Genomic DNA, 19,567 nt, shown 5'->3' on the forward strand with positions numbered 1-19,567 from the left:
AACAGCGCTTAGCACTGTACATTGCACAAAGTAAGCTCTTAATAAATGTTATTATTATTATAATTATTATCAGCAGGCACTAACCCCGGTCAGGGGGAGGGGCGCGGGGCCAGCCCGGTTGGCCACCTCTCCCGTGTACTTCCCAAGCGCTTAGCACAGCGCTCCGCACACAGCAAGCGCTCAATCAATATGGATTGAATGAATGAATGTCTCTGCTTCACGCAGTTAAGAAGCAGTGTGGCTCAGTGGAAAGAGCCTGGGCTTGGGAGTCAGAGGTCATGGGTTCTAATCCCGGCTGCCACTTGTCAGCTGTGTGACTTTGGGCAAGTCACTTCACTTCTCTGGGCCTCGGTTCCCTCATCTGTAAAATGAGGACTGTGACAGTTTTTTAGACTGTGAGCCCACTGTTGGGTAGGGACTGTCTCTATGTGTTGCCAATTTGTACTTCCCAAGCGCTTAGTACAGTACTCTGCACATAGTAAGCGCTCAATAAATACGATTGATTGATTGATTGATTGATGAGGATGAAGACTGTGAGCCCCACGTCAGACAACCTGATCACCTTGTATCCTCCCCACTGTTTAGAACAGTGCTTGGCACATAGTAGGCGCTTAACAAATGCCATCATCATCATCATCAACATCGCAGATGCTCTTTTCAATGCTATCTTTGTGACCAAATGCCACCAAATCTTTCTCAACGTTTCCCTTTTTCAAAGTTACATTTCTCCTAGGGAATCAGGAGAGGGAAGCGTGGGAGGTTAGGAAAAAAAAAGCAAAACCTGATTTTGAATTTGACTCCTCCAGCTGTGAAAACGAATGGCTTTTTTCCCAAAAAAGCCCAGAGTCTGCTAACGGCAGACTCCTAGACACCTTCGGCAAGATGCAGAGGCGATGCTAATTGACATTTCTTGGCTAAGCTTGGACAGAATTTGGGCTTGGACGAGTTATGAATGTTGAAAATGCTGGCTTGGGCTTTCCAAGTGGAAAGAGAAACTAGGTTGTCGGGTGCTGGCCAATGTTTACTTTGGAAGGTAAACAGGGGTGGTAAGGAATACATTAACCTCCTGGCACACAACTCTGCCCGTGAGAGGTTCATTCATTCAATCCTATTTATTGAGTGCTCAATAAATACGATTGAATGAATGAATTGAGCACTTACTGTGTGCAGAGCACTGTACTAAGAGCTTGGGAAGTACAAGTTGGCAACATACAGAGATGGTCCCTACCCAACAATGGGCTCACAGTCTAACAAGGGGGGTCTGCTGCTACAAATCATTATCACCCTTCTATCCAGCGCTTAGTACAGTGCCCGACACACAGAGAAGCAGCATGGCTCAGTGGAAAGAGCACGGTCCCGAGTTCTAATCCCGGCTCCGCCACTTAATTCAGTCGTATTTATTGAGCGCTTACTGTGTGCAGAGCACTGTACTAAGGGTTTGGGAAGTACAAGTCGGCAACATAGAGAGACGGTCCCTACCCAACCATGGGCTCACAGTCTAGAAGGGCTCACACACTTATCACACTTATCAGCTGTGTGACTTTGGGCAAGTCACACAGAGATTTAGAGAAGCAGTGTGGCTCAGTGGAAAGAGCCCGGGCTTTGGAGTCAGAGGTGATGGGTTCAAATCCCGGCTCTGCCAATTGTCAGCTGTGTGATTTTGGCCAAGTCATTGAACTTCTCTGTGCCTCAGTTCCCTCATCTGTAAGATGGGGATGAAGACTGTGAGTCCCACGTGGGACAACCTGATTACCTTGTATCTCCCCCAGCGCTTAGAACAGTGCTTGGCACATAGTAAGTGCTTAACAAATACCAAAATTATTCTTATTAAGCGCTTAACAAATACCATAAAAAGACCCCTTGGCCGCTGGAATATTTCTTATGAAAAGAAAAAGTTTAACAAGTGGAACATCCCAGCCTGGGATGTGGCAATTTGAGTCAGTCCATCAATCATATTTATTGAGCACTTACTATGTGCAGAGCACTGTACTAAGTACAGTTAGAACCCATGAGCTGTCTGACTCCAGGCCTGTGCTCTAACCACTACACCATGCTGCTTCTCTATATTTAATCTCTACTAATGTCCATCTCCCTCACTTCTCACGAGCAGGGAACATATCTATCAACTCCAGGATTAGAACCCGGGACTGTGCTCTTTCCACTGAGCCACGCTACTTCTCTGTGTGTCGGGCACTGTACTAAGCGCTGGATAGAAGGGTGATAATGATTTGTAGCAGCAGACACCCTTTGTTAGACTGTGAGCCCATTGTTGGGTAGGGACCATCTCCATATGTTGCCAACTTGTACTTCCCAAGCGCTTAGTACAGTGCTCAGCACACAGTAAGTGCTCAATAAATACGATTGAATGAATGAATGAACTCTGTTATGCTCTACTCTCCCAGTCGCTTAGTACAGTGCTTGGGAGAGTCAATCCAACAATAAGCAGACACATTGCCTGCCCACAATGAGCTTATAGTCTAGAGGCTATTTTAATTACAAACCTGCTTAATCAGTCAATCAATAGTATTTATTGAGCCCTTACTGTTTGCAGAGCACTGTACTAAGCGCTTGGCTGAGTAGCCATTCAGTATTTATTGAGCGTTTACAGTATGCAGAGCATTGTACTAAGGCCTTGGGAGTGTACAATATAACAATAAAGGGACGTACTCCCTCCCCACAACGAGTTCTGGTTTAATCTCTCATCCTATCCCGACTGGATTACTGCATCAGCCTCCTCTCTGGTCTCCCATCCTCCTGTCTCTCCCCACTCCAGTCTATACTTCACGCTGCTGCCCAGATCATCTTTGTGCAGCAACACTCTGGGCATGTTACTCCCCTCCTCAAAAATCTCCAGTGGCTGCCAGTCAACCTATGCATCAAGCAAAAACTCCTCACTCTCGGCTTCAAGGCTGTCCATCACCTGTCCCCTCCTACCTCCCCTCCCTTCCCTCCTTCTCCATCCCAGCCCACACCCTCCGCTCCTCTGCCGCTGCTAACCTCCTCACTGTACCTTGTTCTCGCCCGTCCTGCCGTCGACCCCCGGCCCACATCCTTCCCCTGGTCTGGAATGCCCTCCCTCCACACATCTGCCAAGCTAGCTCTCTTCCTCCCTTCAAAGCCCTACTGAGAGCTCACCTCCTCCAGGAGGCCTTCCCAGACTGAACCCCCTTTTTCCTCTCCTCCTCCCCATCCCCCTGCCCTACCTCCTTCCCCTCCCCACAGCACTTGTATATATTTGTACAGATTTATTACTCTATTTTACTTGTACATATTTACTATTCTATTTGTTAATGACGTGCATATAGCTATAATTCTATTTGTTCTGATGATTTTGACACCTGTCTACATGTTTTGTTGTCTGTCTCCCCCTTCTAGACTCTGAGCCCTTTGTTGGGTAGGGACCATCTCTAGATGTTGCCGACTTTTACTTCCCAAACGCTTAGTACAGAGCTCTGCACACAGTGAGCGCTCAATAAATACGATTGAATGAATGAATGAATGAGTTTACAGTCCAGAGGGGCAGATAGACGTTATTAGAAATAAATCATTTACAGATACGTACATAAGTACAGGGGGCAGGGGGATGAAGAAATGGAGCAAGTCAGGACGACTCAGAAGGGAGTGAGAGAAGAGGAAAGGAGGGCTTCATCAGGGAAGGCCTCTTGGAGGAGATGGGCCCTCAATAATAAGGCTTTGAACAGGAGGAGAGTCATTGTCGGAGAATAGAATACAGCAGAGTTGGTAGAAACGTTCCCTGCCCACAGGGAGCTTACAGTCTAGAGGGGGAGGCAGACATTAATATGAATAAATGAATTATGGGTAGAGACATAAATGCTGTGGGGTCTTGGGTGGGTTGAATAAAGGGAGCAATCTTTAGGAATACAAGAGTCGAGGTTTCGACCTTAATCTGAAGTATCTCTCTTCACCCTTCTCAGCACCTGCTAACTTGTCGTTCGGTCACCAAATAGAAATGGAATGACTTTTGTGCCGCCTGTCTTTTGCATATTTTGGGGCTCAGCATGAAGAGAGTTCACTTCCTGGCTCTAAGCTGTGAATTCATTCATTCAATCATATTTATTGAGCACTTACTGTGTGCAGAGCACTGTACTAAGTGCTTGGGAAGTACAAGTTGGCAACATATAGAGACGGTCCCTACCCAACAGTGGGCTCACAGTCTAAAAGGGGGAGACAGAGAACAAAACCAAACATACTAACAAAATAAAATAAATAGAATAGATATGTACAAGTAAAATAAATAAATAGAGTAATAAATATGTACAAGCATATATACATATATACAGGTGCTGTGGGGAAGGGAAGGAGGTAAGATGGGGGGATGGAGAGGGGGACGAGGGGGAGAGGAAGGAAGGGGCTCAGTCTGGGAAGGCCTCAATCAATCAATCAATCAATCAATCGTATTTATTGAGTGCTTACTATGTGCAGAGCACTGTACTAAGCGCTTGGGAAGTACAAATTGGCATCACATAGAGACAGTCCCTACCCAACAGTGGGCTCACAGTCTAAAAGGGGGAGACAGAGAACAGAACCAAACATACCAACAAAATAAAATAAGTAGGATAGAAATGTACAAGTAAAATAAATAAATAAATAAATAAATAGAGTAATAAATATGTACAACCATATATACATATATACAGGTGCTGTGGGGAAGGGAAGGAGGTAAGACGGGGGGATGGAGAGGGGGACGAGGGGGAGAGGAAAGAAGGGGCTCAGTCTGGGAAGGCCTCCTGGAGGAGGTGAGCTCTCAGCAGGGCCTTGAAGGGAGGAAGAGAGCTAGCTTGGCGGATGGGCAGAGGGAGGGCATTCCAGGCCCGGGGGATGACGTGGGCCGGGGGTCGACGGCGGGACAGGCGAGAGCGAGGTACAGTGAGGAGATTAGCAGTGGAGGAGCGGAGGGTGCGGGCTGGGCAGTAGAAGGAGAGAAGGGAGGTGAGGTAGGAGGGGGCGAGGTGATGGACAGCCTTGAAGCCCAGGGTGAGGAGTTTCTGTCTGATGCGCAGATTGATCGGTAGCCATTGGAGGTTTTTGAGGAGGGGAGTAATATGTCCAGAGCGTTTCTGGACAAAGATAATCCGGGCAGCAGCATGAAGTATGGATTGAAGTGGAGAGAGACACGAGGATGGGAGATCAGAGAGAAGGCTAGTGCAGTAGTCCAGACGGGATAGGATGAGAGCTTGAATGAGCAGGGTAGCGGTTTGGATGGAGAGGAAAGGGCGGATCTTGGCAATGTCCCTTAGATCAGGGACATGGGAGTCAAACGGGTCATGGGTTCTAATTCTGACTCCAGCACATGGCTGCTGTGTGATCTTGGGCAAGTCTCTTCACTTTTCTGGACCTCAGTTCCCTCATCTGTAAAATGGGGGTTGAGACTGTGAGCTCCAAGTGGGAGAGACTGTAAACTTGTGGGCAGGGAATGTATCTGTTTATTGTTGTGTCATACTCTCCCAAGCGCTTAGTCTAGTGTTCTGCACACAGTAAGCGCTCAATAAATACAACTGAATGAATGAATGAATGATAGGGACAGTGTCCAACCCAATTTGCTTGTATCCACCCCAGCGCTTAGTGCAGTGCTTGGCACATAGTAAGCGCTTCTAGACTGTGAGCCCCCTTCTAGACTGTGAGCCCGTTGTTGGTTAGGGACCATCTCTATATGTACTTCCCAAGCACTTAGTAGAAGCAGCATGGCTCAGTGGAAAGAGCATGGGCTTTGGAGCCAAAGGTCATGGGTTCGAATCCTGGATCCACCACGTCTGCTGTGTGACCTTGGGCAAGTCACTTCACTTCTCTGAGCCTCAGTTACCTCATCTGGAAAATGGGGATTAAGACTGTGAGCCCCCCTGTGGGACAAGTTGATCACCTTGTGCCCCCCCCAGCGCTTAGAACAGTGCTTCTCGCATAGTAAGCGTTTAACAAATGCCATTATTATTATTATTACAGTGCTCTGCACACAGTAAGCACTCAATAAATGTGATTGAATGAATGAATGAATTAACAAATACCATTATTATTAGGATTAGTGATAATAATAATAAATTCAGTTATGGGGATGTGCATAAGTGCTATGGGGCTGTGGAAGGGGTGAATAAAGGATGGAAATCCTAGTGCTAGGGTGATTCAGAAGGGAGTTGGAGAGGAAGAAATGAGGATTTATTTGAGGAAGGCCTCTTGGAAGAGGCGTGCTTTTAATAAGGTTTTGAAAGTGGGGAGTGTGAACATCTGTTGGATATGACTCCAATCTGAACTGTTTATGGCTGTGAACTGTTTATGTCAAAAAGTTGCAGATCTATGCTCTTGTATCTTGTTTTTCTTGGTTGTCTGCCTGCCCCTTCTAGACTGTGAGACTGTTGTTGGGTAGGGACTGTCTCTATCTGTTGCCCAATTGTACTTTCCAAGTGCTTAGTACAGTGCTCTGCACACAGTAAGTGCTCAATAAATACGATTGAATGAATGAAGAGGGGGGAGAGTTCCAGGCCAGAGGCCAGGTGTGGGTGAGGGGGCAGGGGTTGCATGATAGAGGAGATCAGGTACAGTGAGTAGGTTGGCATTACAGGAGTGAAGTGTGAGGGCTGGGATACAGTGGGAAATCAGGAAAGTAAGGTAGGAGGGGGCAAGGAGATTGACGACTCTAAAGGCGTTGGTGAGGAGTTTCTGTTTGATGTGGAGAAGCAGCGTGGCTCAGTGGAAAGAGCCCGGTCTATGGAGTCAGAGGTCATGGGTTCAAATCCCGGCTCCGCCAACTGTCAGCTGTGTGACTTTGGACAGTCACTTCACTTCTCTGGGCCTCAGTTACCCCATCTGTAAAATGGGGATTAAGACTGTGAGCTCCATGTGGGACAACCTGATCACCTTGTAACCTCCCCAGCACTTAGAACAGTGCTTTGCACATAGTAAGCACTTAATACATGCCATTATTATTATTACTCTGCACACAGTAAGGGCTCAATAAATATGATTGATTGACTGCTTAAATGCCATCATTATTATTATTGTTATTATGGGAAACCACTGCAGATGCTTGGGGAAACATGGCCTGAACGTTTTTGTAGAAAAATGATCCAGGCGGCAGAGTGAAATATGGACTGGAGTGGGGAGAGACAGGGGGCAGGGAGGTCAGTGAGGAGGCTGATGAAGTAATCAAGGTGGGATAGGGTGAGTGCTTGGATGAACATGGTAGCAGTTTGGATGGAGAGGAAAGGACGATTTTAGCGAAGTTGTGAAGGTTGAACTGACAGGATTTGGTGACAGATTGAATATGTGGGTTGAAGGAGAGGGACAAGTTGGAGATAATGCCAAGGATATGTGAGACAGGGAGGATGGTGGTTCTGTTTACAGTGATGGGAAAGTCAGGGGGAGGCTAGGGTTTGGGTGGGAAGAAGATGAAGAGCTGTGTTTTGGACCTGTTAAGTTTGAGGTGTTGGTGGGATATCCAAGTAGAGATGTCCTGAAGGCAGGAGGAAATGAGAAACTGCAGAGAAGCAGAGAGATCAGGGATGGAGAGGGAGATTTGGAATCATCTGCACTGAGATGGGGTTGAAGCCATGGGAGCGAAAGAGTTCTCCAAGGGGAAGAATAGAAGGGGACCCAGAACTGAATATTGAGGGACCCCCACATTTGGGGGTGGGAGGCAAAGGAGGATCCCAGGAAAGAGACCGAGAATAAGAGGAGAATCAGGAGAGAGACAGTTAATTCATTCATTCATTCAATCGTATTTATTGAGCGCTTACTGTGTATAGAGCACTGTACTAAGCGCATGGGAAGTACAAGTCGGCAACATATAGAGATGGTCCCTACCCAACAACGGGCTCACAGTCTAGAAGGGGGAGACAGACAACACAACAAAACATGTAGACAGGTGTCAAAATCGTCAGAACAAATAGAATTAAAGCTACGTGCACATCATTAACAAAATAGAGTAGCAAATATGTACAAGTAAAATAAATAGAGTAATAAATCTGTACAAATATATATATACAAGTGCTATGGGGAGGGGAAGGAGGTAGGGCAGGGGGGATGGGGAGGAGGAGAGGAAAAAGGGGGCTCAGTCTGGGACAGTGGCAGCGAAGTAAAGTTTGGCTGTTGTTTCCAGGAGAAGTGGGTGGTCCATAGTGTCGAAGGTAGCTGAGAGGTCGAGGAGGATTAGGATGGAGTAATAATAATAGCAATAATGGTGGTATTTGTTAAGCACTTACTATGTGCAAAGCACTGGGGAGGTTACAAGGTGATCAGGTTGTCCCACGCGGGGCTCACAGTCTTAATCTCCATTTTATAGATGAGGTAACTTAGGCTCAGAGAAGTTAAGTGACTTGCCCAGGGTCACACAGCAGACATGTGGTGGAGCCGGGATTAGAACCCATGACCTCGGACTCCCAAGCCCGTGCTCTTTCCACTGAGCCACGCTGCTTCTCTGCAGAGAAGAGTAGAGGCCATTGGATTTGGAAAAAGGAAATGTGGAACAGGGACTGTGTCCAACATGATTTACTTGAATTTACCCCACGTTTAGTACAGTGCTTGACACACAGTAAACCCTTAACAAGTACCGTAATAATAATCATTATTATTGCAGTATAACAGAGCTTACAGTCTATTCTGCATTTGAGGGGATCCTGCTCCTTTCTGAGGACCTCTCAGCGGTCAGGGAATGTATATCAACAACTCTGCTGTATTGTACTCTCCCAAGCGTTTAGTACAGTGCTCTACACAGTAAGTGCTCAGTGAGTACCATTCCCAGACTGTCCCCCTTTTCCTCTGCTCCTCCTCTTCTTCCCATCACCCTGACTCCCTCCCCCTGCTCTACCCCCTCCCCTCCCCACAGCACTTGTGCATATATGTACCTATTTATTATTCTATTTATTTTATTAATGGTGTGTATATATCTATAATTCTATTTATTTATATTGATGCTATTGATGCCTGTTTACTTGCTTTGTATTGTTTTGTTGTCTGTCTCCCCCCTTCAAGACTGTGAGCCAGTTATTGGGTAGCAATTGTCTCTGTTGCTGAATTGTACTTTCCAAGCGCTTAGTACAGTGCTCTGCACACAGTAAGAGCTCAATAAATATGATTGAATGAATGAATGAATGATGATGAGGTCTCTTTGACTTGATTTCCGGGCCAGCCTCGACCGTGGATTTTGCTGGCCCTTTACTCCAACAAGGATACTTTGGAAATGGATTGGAACTCTCTTCTCTGCTCTTTGTAGGAACGGTATTTATTGAGCGCACTCTTGGGTGCCGCAATGCACCGTACTAAGTGCTTGGGAAATACAAAATAAGCAAGTGAGAACACATTTCCTGCCCACCAGGATCTTCCATTCTCACGGGGAAGACGGTATTTCAGACTGATTTCGTCTGCAGAATGAAGTCATGGATGTGGCTTCTATGTTGCTAAAATAATAATAATATTAACTGTGGTATTTGTTAAGTGCTTAGTGTGTGCCAGGCACTGTACTAAAAGCAGGAGTGGATACAAGTTTACCAGGTTGGATGCAGTCCCTTTCCCACATGGGGTTCTCAGCCTCAATCCCTATTTTACGGATGAGGTAACTGAGGCCCAGAGAAGTGAAATTCATTCCTTCATTCAGTTGTATTTATTGAGCATTTACTATCATCATCAATCGTATTTATTGAGCGCTTACTATGTGCAGAGCACTGTACTAAGCGCTTGAAATGACTTTCCCAAGGTCACACAACAGACAAGTGGCAGAGCTGGGATTAGAACCCATGACCTTTTGGCTCCCAGGCCTGAGTTCTGTCCATTAGGCCCCGCTGCTTAAAATGTGAGCCCCAAATGAGACCTGATAATCTTATATCTACCCCAGGGCTTAGAACAGGGCTTGGCACATAGTAAGCGCTTAACAAATGGGAAGCAGCGTGGCCCTCCTGGGTTCTAATCCCGGTTCTGCCACCTGCCTGCTGTGTGACTTTGGACGACTCACTGAACTTCTCTGTGTCTCAGTTTCCTCAACACTTAAAATGGGGATTCAGTTCCCTCCCTCTTTCTTCCTTAGCCTGTGAGCATCATGTGGGCCAGGGACTGCATCCAAGCTGATAAACTTGTAACCACCCCAGCGCTTAGAACAGAATGGCATATGCCATTACTATTATTACAATTTCCACAATTATTATTCATCCCTTCATTTAATCATATTTGTTGAGCGCTTACTGTGTGCAGAGCACTGTACTAAGCGCTTGGGAAGTACAATTATTATTCATCCCTTCATTTAATCATATTTATTGAGAGCTTACTGTGTGCAGAGTACTGTACTAAGGGCTTGGGAGAGGACAATATAATAATAAACTGACACCTTCCTTGCCCACAAAGAACTTAGAGTCTAGAGCGGGGGAGACAGATAGTAATATAAATTAATGAATTACAGATATGGACGCAAGTGATGCGGGAATGAATAGAGGGAGCAAGTCAGGGCGAAGCAGAAGGGAGTGGGAGAAGAGGAAAGGGAGGGGGCTTAATCTGGGAAGGCCTGTAGGAGGAAAAGGGCCCTCATTTAGGTTTTGAAGCAATGGGAGAGTAATTGTCTGTTGGATTTGAAGAGGGAAGGCATTCCGGGCCAGAGGCAGGATATGGACAAAGCGTTGGTGGCGAGATAGACAAGATTGAAATAGAGTGAGAAGGTTGGCATCAGAAGAGCGAAGTGTGCGGGCTGGATTGTGGTAGGAGGGTAGCGAAGTGATGTAGGAACGAGCAAGGTGATGGAGGACTTTAAAGCCGACAGAACCACGCAAAGTAGTGATGGAGCGAAAGGAAGAACTAAGGACTGTCTGTGTGGGGCATTAAAGAGTCAGACATTCCCAGCCTCGACTAATCCCAGACTTTCTTCCTTCTGCCGTCAGGGGTCAATCGCGTGAGGAAGATGGAACCGTTCGGAAAGGCCGAAGAGCAGAAGGTCTACGTCGCGGCGGCGAACCCCTGCCACTTCCCCCATGGCGGTCCTCGCCCCCGGAGCCAGCCCCTCCCCAGGGACGGAGCCGTTGACCAGGACGGTGTCCCGGCGGGAGGAGAGAGCCTCCCTCCCCGCTCGGAGTCGGCGGGGGGCCTCGGTTTCGAGGGGTGCGTCTCTGAGCTGCGATCCTGCCAGGGGAGGATGAGGACAGGCGTTTACAAGATGTCAGACCTCCCATCCATGGTCGCAGTCAAGACCGAGCCCAAGAGGACCCCAGACCAGCAGTACAAAGCCACCTTCGTCTGATCCGGTCCGTAGAAGCGGCGAGGCCTAGTCGATAGAACAGTAGCTTGGGAGTCAGAAGATCATGGTTTCTAATTCTGGCTCCTCCACCTGTCTGCTGTGGGGCCTTAGGCAGGTCACTTCACTTCTCTGGGCCTCGGTTACCTCATCTGGAAAATGGGGATTGAGAGTGTGGGCCCCACGCGGGACAGGGACTGTGTCCAAACCAATTTGCTGGGAATAATAATAATAATAATATTTGTTAAGCACTTACTATGTGCCAGGCACTCTTCTAAGCACTGGGGTACATACAAGGTTATCAGTATCCACCCCAGCCCTTAGTACAGCAAGCGCTTAGCAGATGCCACAATTATTAGAGAAGCAGCGTAGTTTAATGGAAAGAGCAAGGGCTTGAGAATCAGAGGTCATGGGTTCTAATCCAGTTCCGCCACTTATCAGCTGTGTGACTTTGGACAAGTCACCTAATAATAATAATAATGGCATTTATTTAGCGCTTACTATGTGGAAAGCACTGTCCTAAGCGCTGGGGAGTTTACAAGGTGATCAGGTTGTCCCACGTGGGGCTCACAGTTTTAATCCCCATTTGAAAGATGAGGTAACTGAGGCACAGAGAAGTTAAGTGGCTTTCCCAAAGTCACACAGCTGACAAGTGGCAGAGCCGGGATTTGAACTGATGACCTCTGACTCCAAAGCCCGGGCTCTTTCCACTGAGCCACGTTCTCTGTGCCTCAGTTACTTCATCTGTAAAATGGAGATTAAGACTGTGAGCCACGCATGGGACAACCTGATTACCATGTATCTACCCCAGCGCTTAGAATGTGCTTGACACATAGTAAATGCTTAACAAATACTATTATTATTATTATTATTATTATTATTATTATTATTATTATCATTATTATCTGGTCCTGGGGCCAGTCAGAGATAGAGGCTGAGATCTCCACTCCATTCTTCTTGTTCTTCTTCTCAGTCAAGAACCATCTACTCTGAGTAGGAAGTTTTGGTTTGGATTTGTTCATTTTTTCTCTCCATTTTCCATTCTCCAGTCTCTCCACTAAGGGAGACTCCTCCACTAAGGGGGACTCCTATTATCATTCCCATTCCTCCCCATTTTCCATCCATTTTCCAAGTTTGGGCTCATTAACAGGCAGATCGATGACCTCCGTTTCAGTCTGTCCCCGTTCTGACAATTCGATCAAGACGTCCACAGTTTTGCCAGTTTGCCACGACCATTGAGGAAAAGACGCAGTCACCTGATGGGGTTGCTGTGATTTTGGGAAGGCTTGTTTTATAAATGTTCCAAGCAGGAGGCTAGATGAGCCCTGAAAAACAGTGGATTCTTAAATTTATGGAACTTGTTAAGCGCTTACTTGCCGGGCACTGTACTAAGTGCTGGGGTAGATTCATGATCATCAGGGTGGACACAGAAACTATCAATTTATTGGCTACTTTGGCAATTAAATGATTTGGTTTTGTTTCCTTCCTGCAATTATAGGCAGGACACAGCTGTACAATTCCACCTGCCATCTCCCTGCGATATTGTTGTACATAAAATACAGACAACACCCCAGGCTTTCAATCGGTGGGATTTACTGAGCGCTTACTGGGTGCAGGGTACTGTACTAAGCGCTTAGGAGTTGGTGGACACATTCCCTGCCCACAGTGAGCTTACAGTCTAGAGGTTTTGGTGTTTGATAGCAGCCAGGAGGCTTTTACTGTGGATTCCTGTCACGGAACATGTCGGAAAGCTCGGCTTTCTGGTAGCACACAATTCCCTTGGTTAGCAAACTCCTTGGGGGCAAGGAACATTTGTACCAACTCCATTATATTGCCTTATGAAGCAGCATGGCTCAGTGGAAAGAGCCCGGGCTTTGGAGTCAGAGGTCATGGGTTCAAATCCCAGCTCCACCAATTGTCAGCTGTGTGACTTTGGGCCAGTCAGTTAACTTCTCTGTGCCTCAGTGACCTCATCTGTAAAATGGGGATGAAGACTGAGAGCCCCCTGTGGGACAACCTGATCACCTTGTTACCTCCCCAGCACTTAGAACAGTGCTTTGCATATAGTAAGCACTTAATACATGCCATTATTATTATTATTATTATTAGACTGTAAACCCATTGTGGGCAGGGAATGTGTTGTATCATATTCTCCTAAGTGCTTAATACAGTGCTCTGCACACAGCACTCAATAAATGCAATTGACTGGCTTAGTACAGTGCTTTGGACACCATAAGCATGCAATAAAAATGATCGACTAATGGACCGAAGTCCCTTGGAAGATGAACAGCAATTCAATCCTCGAAGATGAAAAGTTCAAAGAAAGTTGTTACCTAAAGTGCCCCATGGTTCTGCTTGAGTCAGGGTGGCAGCAGAGGTGACTTTCATTCATTCATTCATTCATTCATTCATTCATTCATTCGTATTGATTGAGTGCTTACTATGTGCAGAGCACTGCACTAAGCTCGTGGGAGAGTGCAAAACAACATTAAGCAGACACGCTCCCTGCCCCTATCTTTTAGAACCCAAGTTTTCAGGGGGAGAGTTCAACTTTCATGCCCTTATTTTCTGTGTTTTATTTATAATGCCATTTATTAAGCGCTTACTATCTGCAAAGCACTGTTCTAAGCTCTGGGTAGGTTACAAGGTGATCAGGTTGTCCCCCGGGGGGGGCTCACAGTCTTAATCCCCATTTTACAGTTGAGGTAACTGAGGCACTGAGAAGTTGTGAGCCCACTGTTGAGTAGGGACTGTCTCTATATGTTGCCAACTTGTACTTCCCAAGCGCTTAGTACAGTGCTCTGCACACAGTAAGCACTCAATAAATACGATTGATTGATTGATTGATTAAGTGACTTGTCCGAAGTCACACAGCTGACAATTGGTGGAGCAGGGATTTGAACCCATGACCTCTGACTCCAAAGCCCGTGCTCTTTCCATTGAGCCACGCTGTTTCACTTCTCTGGGCCTCAGTTCCCTCATCTGTAAAATGGGGATTGAGACTGTGAGCCCCACATGGAACAGGGGCTGTCCATAACCCTCTAACTCCTGGGTCTGCACTCTCTCCTCTACACCACTCCGCTGTTGGGTTTTGTTACTTCAAGGAAAATCCATCGCACATTCGTCGGTGAGCAGCTGGCGAAGACAATTTAAGGTCGACTATAGAAGGAAACACATCTTTGGCGATACCCTGTCATCTTATTCCTGGGAATTGTGGTTGTCGTTGAAGATAGACATGCTGGATTTTGTTATATAGCTGTTACATAACTATACAGTTGTATAGTTGTCCTTCGTGGTTGAAGCAGACACCCCTGACGGCAAAGGATGGTGAGATTCTTATGGCTTCAGTTCTCCCTGAAGAGCTTGTCTGAATTTTCTGGGGAACCAGGTTCTCAGAAGAAAGCCTGGGGTGAAGAATTTATGAATCAGAAGCTGGGACTGAATTGACTCCTTTTCCGCTCAGAGACAGATTCCCTAACTGCTCTGCAGTGCTCTGCAAGTGCTCCTCAGTGCTCTGCAGTTATCTCCAATTTCATCTCTTGCTAGAACCTTGGGAAGGTTCATTTTGACCAAACAGCCTGCACTAATACAGAGTATCTTCATTATTTGGTTATCATAACTGTTTCCGTGCTTTTCTAATAAACTCCATCTAGAAGAGATTATAACAGAAAAAAAAATGAGATGAAGGATGCCTGGGCACAAACAACAGTAATCCCCTTAGCTAGTTGCCATTAGAGTGTAAACTCCTTGTAGGCAGGGAATTGATCTTGTCTTGTATTTCCCGACCAATTAGGCTCAGAGGGGGCTCGGTGAATACTATTACTACGATGATCGTGGTATTTATTAAACATTCATCTGCTCAATTTATTTATTTTGACGGTGTTGTATTATTCTGTTTTTCTCCCACATTAGTTTGTAGTTTGTACTGAGAAGCAGTGTGGCTCGGTGGAAAGAGCCCGGGCTTGGGAGTCGGAGGACATGGGTTCTGATCCCAGTTCCGCCGCTTGTCAGCTGTGTGACTTTGGGCAAGTCACTTAACTTCTCTGTGCCTCAGGTCCCTCAACTGTAAGATGGGGATTAAGATTGTGAGCCCCATGTGGGACAACCTGATTACCTTGTATCCCCCCCCAGCGCTTTGAACAGTGCTGGGCACAAAGTAAGCCCTTGACAAATACCATCATCATTATTATTATTACATTCTTTGTTGTCAGGGAATGTGTCACTTTATTATTCAGTTCTTCCCCAGCATCTAGCACAGTGCATTTGCACCAAGAGGGTGCTCAATAAATACTACAACAACTACTATTACTGCTAATCCCTGATAATCCTCTAGACCATAAATTCGTTGTGGGCAGGGAATGTGTCTGTTGTATTGTTCTGTTGTCTTCTCCTGAGTGCTTAGTTCAGTGCTCTGCACACAGTAAGCGCTCAATAAATACAATTGACTGACTGAGGTGGATATCAGAAAATTAGGTGAGTCAGAGTCCCCGTCCCACAAGGGGCTCACAGTCTAAATTCGTGATTCATTTACTCATTCATTTGTATTTATTGAGCGCTAACTGTGTGCAGAGCACTGTACTAAGTGCTTGAGAAGTACAATTCAGCAACGTTCCCAGTAGCCAAGCTGTGAATCTCTGATGTACCCGAGGATTGTTTCCAATTGTCAAACCTTCTCTGAGTAGGTGCCATTTTGCTGTACGGTGATGTGGCATGAAACCGAATGTAGTAATTGTGTGTCTGTGATGACGGGATGCAGAAAAAATCTCCGAATTTTCACTGAGAAGCAGCAGCGTGGCTTAGTGGAAAGAGCCCAGGCTTGGGAGTCAGAGGACCTGGGTTCTAATCCTGCCTCTATACCACTTGTCAGCTGGGTGACCCTGGGCAAGTTCGTTTCAAGGCAATTCAATCATATTTATTGAGCGCTTACTGTGTGCAAAGCACTATACTAAGCACATACGAAAGTAGAATATAACAGCAAACAGATGTATTCCTGCCTTCAAAGATCTCACAGTGTAGAGGGGGAGACAGACATTAGTATAAATATCTATTCTATTTATTTTATTTTGTTAGTATGTTTGGTATTGTTCTCTGTCTCCCCCTTTTAGACTGTGAGCCCACTGTTGGGTAGGGACTGTCTCTAGGTGTTGCCAATTTGTACTTCCCAAGCGCTTAGTACAGTGCTCTGCACACAGTAAGCGCTCAATAAATACGATTGATGATGATGATGATAAATAGATAAAGAAATAAAGAAATAAGTGCATACATAAATAAATGACAGAGATATACATATGTGCTGTGGGGCTGGGAGGGAGGATGATTGAAGGAGCAAGGAAGAGCGGCACAGAAGGAAGTGGGAGAAGAGGAGAGGAGAGCTTAGTCACAGAAGGCTTCTTGGAAGCTTCCCTGGGCCTCAGTTACCTCATCTGTAAAATGGGATTAAGACTGTGAGCCCCATGTGGGACAGGGACTGTGTCCAACAGGATTATTTTTTATCTGTCCCAACACGGTGCCTGAGAAATAGTAAGCGCTTAACACTAGACCACGCTGTTTCAAAAATAAGCTCTTCAAACCCTAAACTAGTCTAGTCTCCTCTGAACTGTTGGGAAACAGAGAACTAAGAAGGCTGTGAGACACTTAAATGAATGAAGAAATTAGGAGCTTGTGTTAACCAGAACCTTTGTCTCTTGGTTCCTAGCCTGGCTTGCGTAGCTGAGTTTCTCATTGTAATTTTAGACAGCTACAACATGAATCATTATGCCACCAGAAGACACATGTTGGCTGCCCTCCCTCCAGCTAAAGCGAAAATGCCAAGATCTTTAAAAGAAGTTATCGTTTCTGGAAAATCGTCTGGCAAATTCACATTTGATATTTCGTTTGGGGGAAATTGTCTTTCGCAGTTTCCGAATCTGCTCTGGGACAATTTCACGGCACCTCCAGAAATGCAGTCATTTGATTTCAGTTTAGTTTGGTGAAGCAAAACTGTTCTGTTTCCTCATCTATCAGGAATCATGTCATGCCCCTAGAAGTGTGAATTTTAAAAACAAGCCCACCATCCTGTTCCCTGGCTATGTTGGTTTCAAGAGCGGGTCAAAATGATCTTTTGGGAGGCCAAAGCCATTGACTCTTGGGCAAACCTAGAGAGCATAATGTTCTCTAGCAATTCACATAAGCTTCACATAATAATAATGATGGCATTTGTTAAGCGCTTACTATGTGCAAAGCACTGTTCTAAGTGCTGGGGAGGTTACAAGGTGATCAGGTTGTCCCACGGGGGGCTCATAGTCTTAATCCCCATTTTACAGATGAGGGAACTGAGTCCCAGAGAAGTTAAGTGACTTGCCCAAAGTCACACAGCTGACAATTGGCGGAGCTGGGATTTGAACCCGTGACCTCTGACTCCAAAGCCCGGGCTCTTTCCACTGAGCCATGCTGCTTCCATAAGTGATTCATATGTGCCAGGCACTGTTCTAATCACTGTGGTAGGTAAAAATAATAATGATAATTAATAATTGTAGTATATGTTAGGCACTTACTATGTGCCAGGCACTGCTCTAAGTGCCATGGTAGATAATAATAATTATAATTAATGATTGTGGCATTTGGTAAGCGCTTACTATGTCCCAGAAAGCATGATAATGTTATATTGCTATATTGTACTGTTCCAAATGCTTAGTACAGTGTTCTGCACACAGTAAACTCTCAATAAATATGATTGATTGATTATTCATTCATTCAATCATATTTATTGAGTGCTTATTGTGTGAAGAGCACTGTACTAAACGCTCAGAAAGTACAATTCAGCTATGAAGAGAGGTAAACCCTGCCCACAGTGGGTCACCTCCCACCTCCAGCCGGGATTAGAATCCCTAATAATAATGATAATGATGGTATTTGTTAAACGCTTACTATGTGTCCAGCACTGTTCTAAGCGCTGGCCTTCTGACTCCGAGGTCTAGCCACAATAGTCAATGTGTGGAGGCCCTGGGAGGGGAGGGAGGAAGAGAGGGAGGAAGGGAGACTGAACCTGGTGGATTTCAGGATTTTTTTTTTTATGGTATTTGTTAAGCGATCACTATGTGCCAGTCTCTGTTCTAAGCCCCATGGTATAAATAATAATAATGATAATTAATACTAATAATGATGGCATTTGTTAAGTGCTTAGTATGTGCAAAGCACTGTTCTAAGCACTGGGGAGGATACAAGGTGATGAGGTGGGGCTCACAGTCTTAATCCCCATTTTACAGATGAGGGAACTGAGGCACAGAGAAGTGAAGTGACTTGCCCAAAGTCACCCAGCTGACAATTGGTGGAATCGGGATTTGAACCATGACCTCTGACTCCAAAGCCCGGGCTCTTTCCACTGAGCCACGCTGTTTCTCTTAATAACTAGTATTTGTTAAGTGCTTACTACTACTACTTCTAATTATAGTATTATGGTACTATGTTCCAGGCACTGATCTAAGCACCGTGGTAGATCCAAGCTCATCAGGTTGGACACAGTCCCTGTTCCACATGAGGCTCCCAGTCTTCATCCCCATTTTCCAGATGAGGGAACTGAGGCCCAGAGAAGTGAAGTGACTTGCTCAAGGTCACCCAGCAGACAAGTGGCGGAGCCGGGATTAAATCAATTACAGAGATCATCATCATTATCATGAATCGTATTTATTGAGCGCTTACTATGTGCAGAGCACTGTACTAAGCACTTGGGAAGTACAAATTGGCAACATATAGAGACAGTCCCTACCCAACAGTGGGCTCACAGTCTAAAAGGGGGAGACAGAGAACAAAACCAAACGTACTAACAAAATAAAATAAATAGAATAGATATGTACAAATAAAATAAATAAATAAATAGAGTAATAAATATGTACAAACATATATCCATATATACAGGTGCTGTGGGGAAGGGAAGGAGGTAAGATGGGGGGATGGAGAGGGGAAAAACAGAGATGTACATAATGCTGTGGGGCTGGGACGGGGGATGAGTAAACGGAGCAAGTCCTGGTGACGCAGAAGGGAGTGGGAGAAGAGGAAAGGAGGGCTTAGTCTGGGAAGGCCTCTTGGAGGAGATGGGCCTTCAGTAAGGTTTTGAACAGTTCAGCTGGAGAGCCTGAGGCAATCAAGCATCTCAATCAATCAATCAGTCAATCGTATTTATTGAGCACTTACTGTGTGCAGAGCACTGTACTAAGCGCTTGGGAAGTGCAAGTTGGCAACATATAGAGACAGTCCCTACCCAACAGTGGGCTCACAGTCTAAAAGGGGATAATAATAATAATGGCATTTATTAAGTGCTTACTATGTGCAAAGCACTGTTCTAAGCACTGGGGAGGTTACAAGGTGATCAGG

At 45.7% G+C, this 19,567-nt stretch overlaps 1 protein-coding gene across 1 annotated transcript in view; it reads left to right on the forward strand.

The window, feature by feature from the left end:
* Positions 1-11,224, forward strand: part of RGS12 (regulator of G protein signaling 12) — a 294,613-nt gene extending 283,389 nt beyond the window's left edge. Inside the window, 1 exon segment of the mRNA XM_038745771.1 lies at positions 10,869-11,224. Coding sequence (XP_038601699.1) covers positions 10,869-11,224 — 356 coding nt within the window.
* Positions 11,225-19,567: the final 8,343 nt, after the last annotated feature.

This window comes from Tachyglossus aculeatus, chromosome 4 (assembly GCF_015852505.1).
Source record: "Tachyglossus aculeatus isolate mTacAcu1 chromosome 4, mTacAcu1.pri, whole genome shotgun sequence".
Taxonomy (NCBI): Eukaryota; Metazoa; Chordata; class Mammalia; order Monotremata; family Tachyglossidae; genus Tachyglossus; species Tachyglossus aculeatus.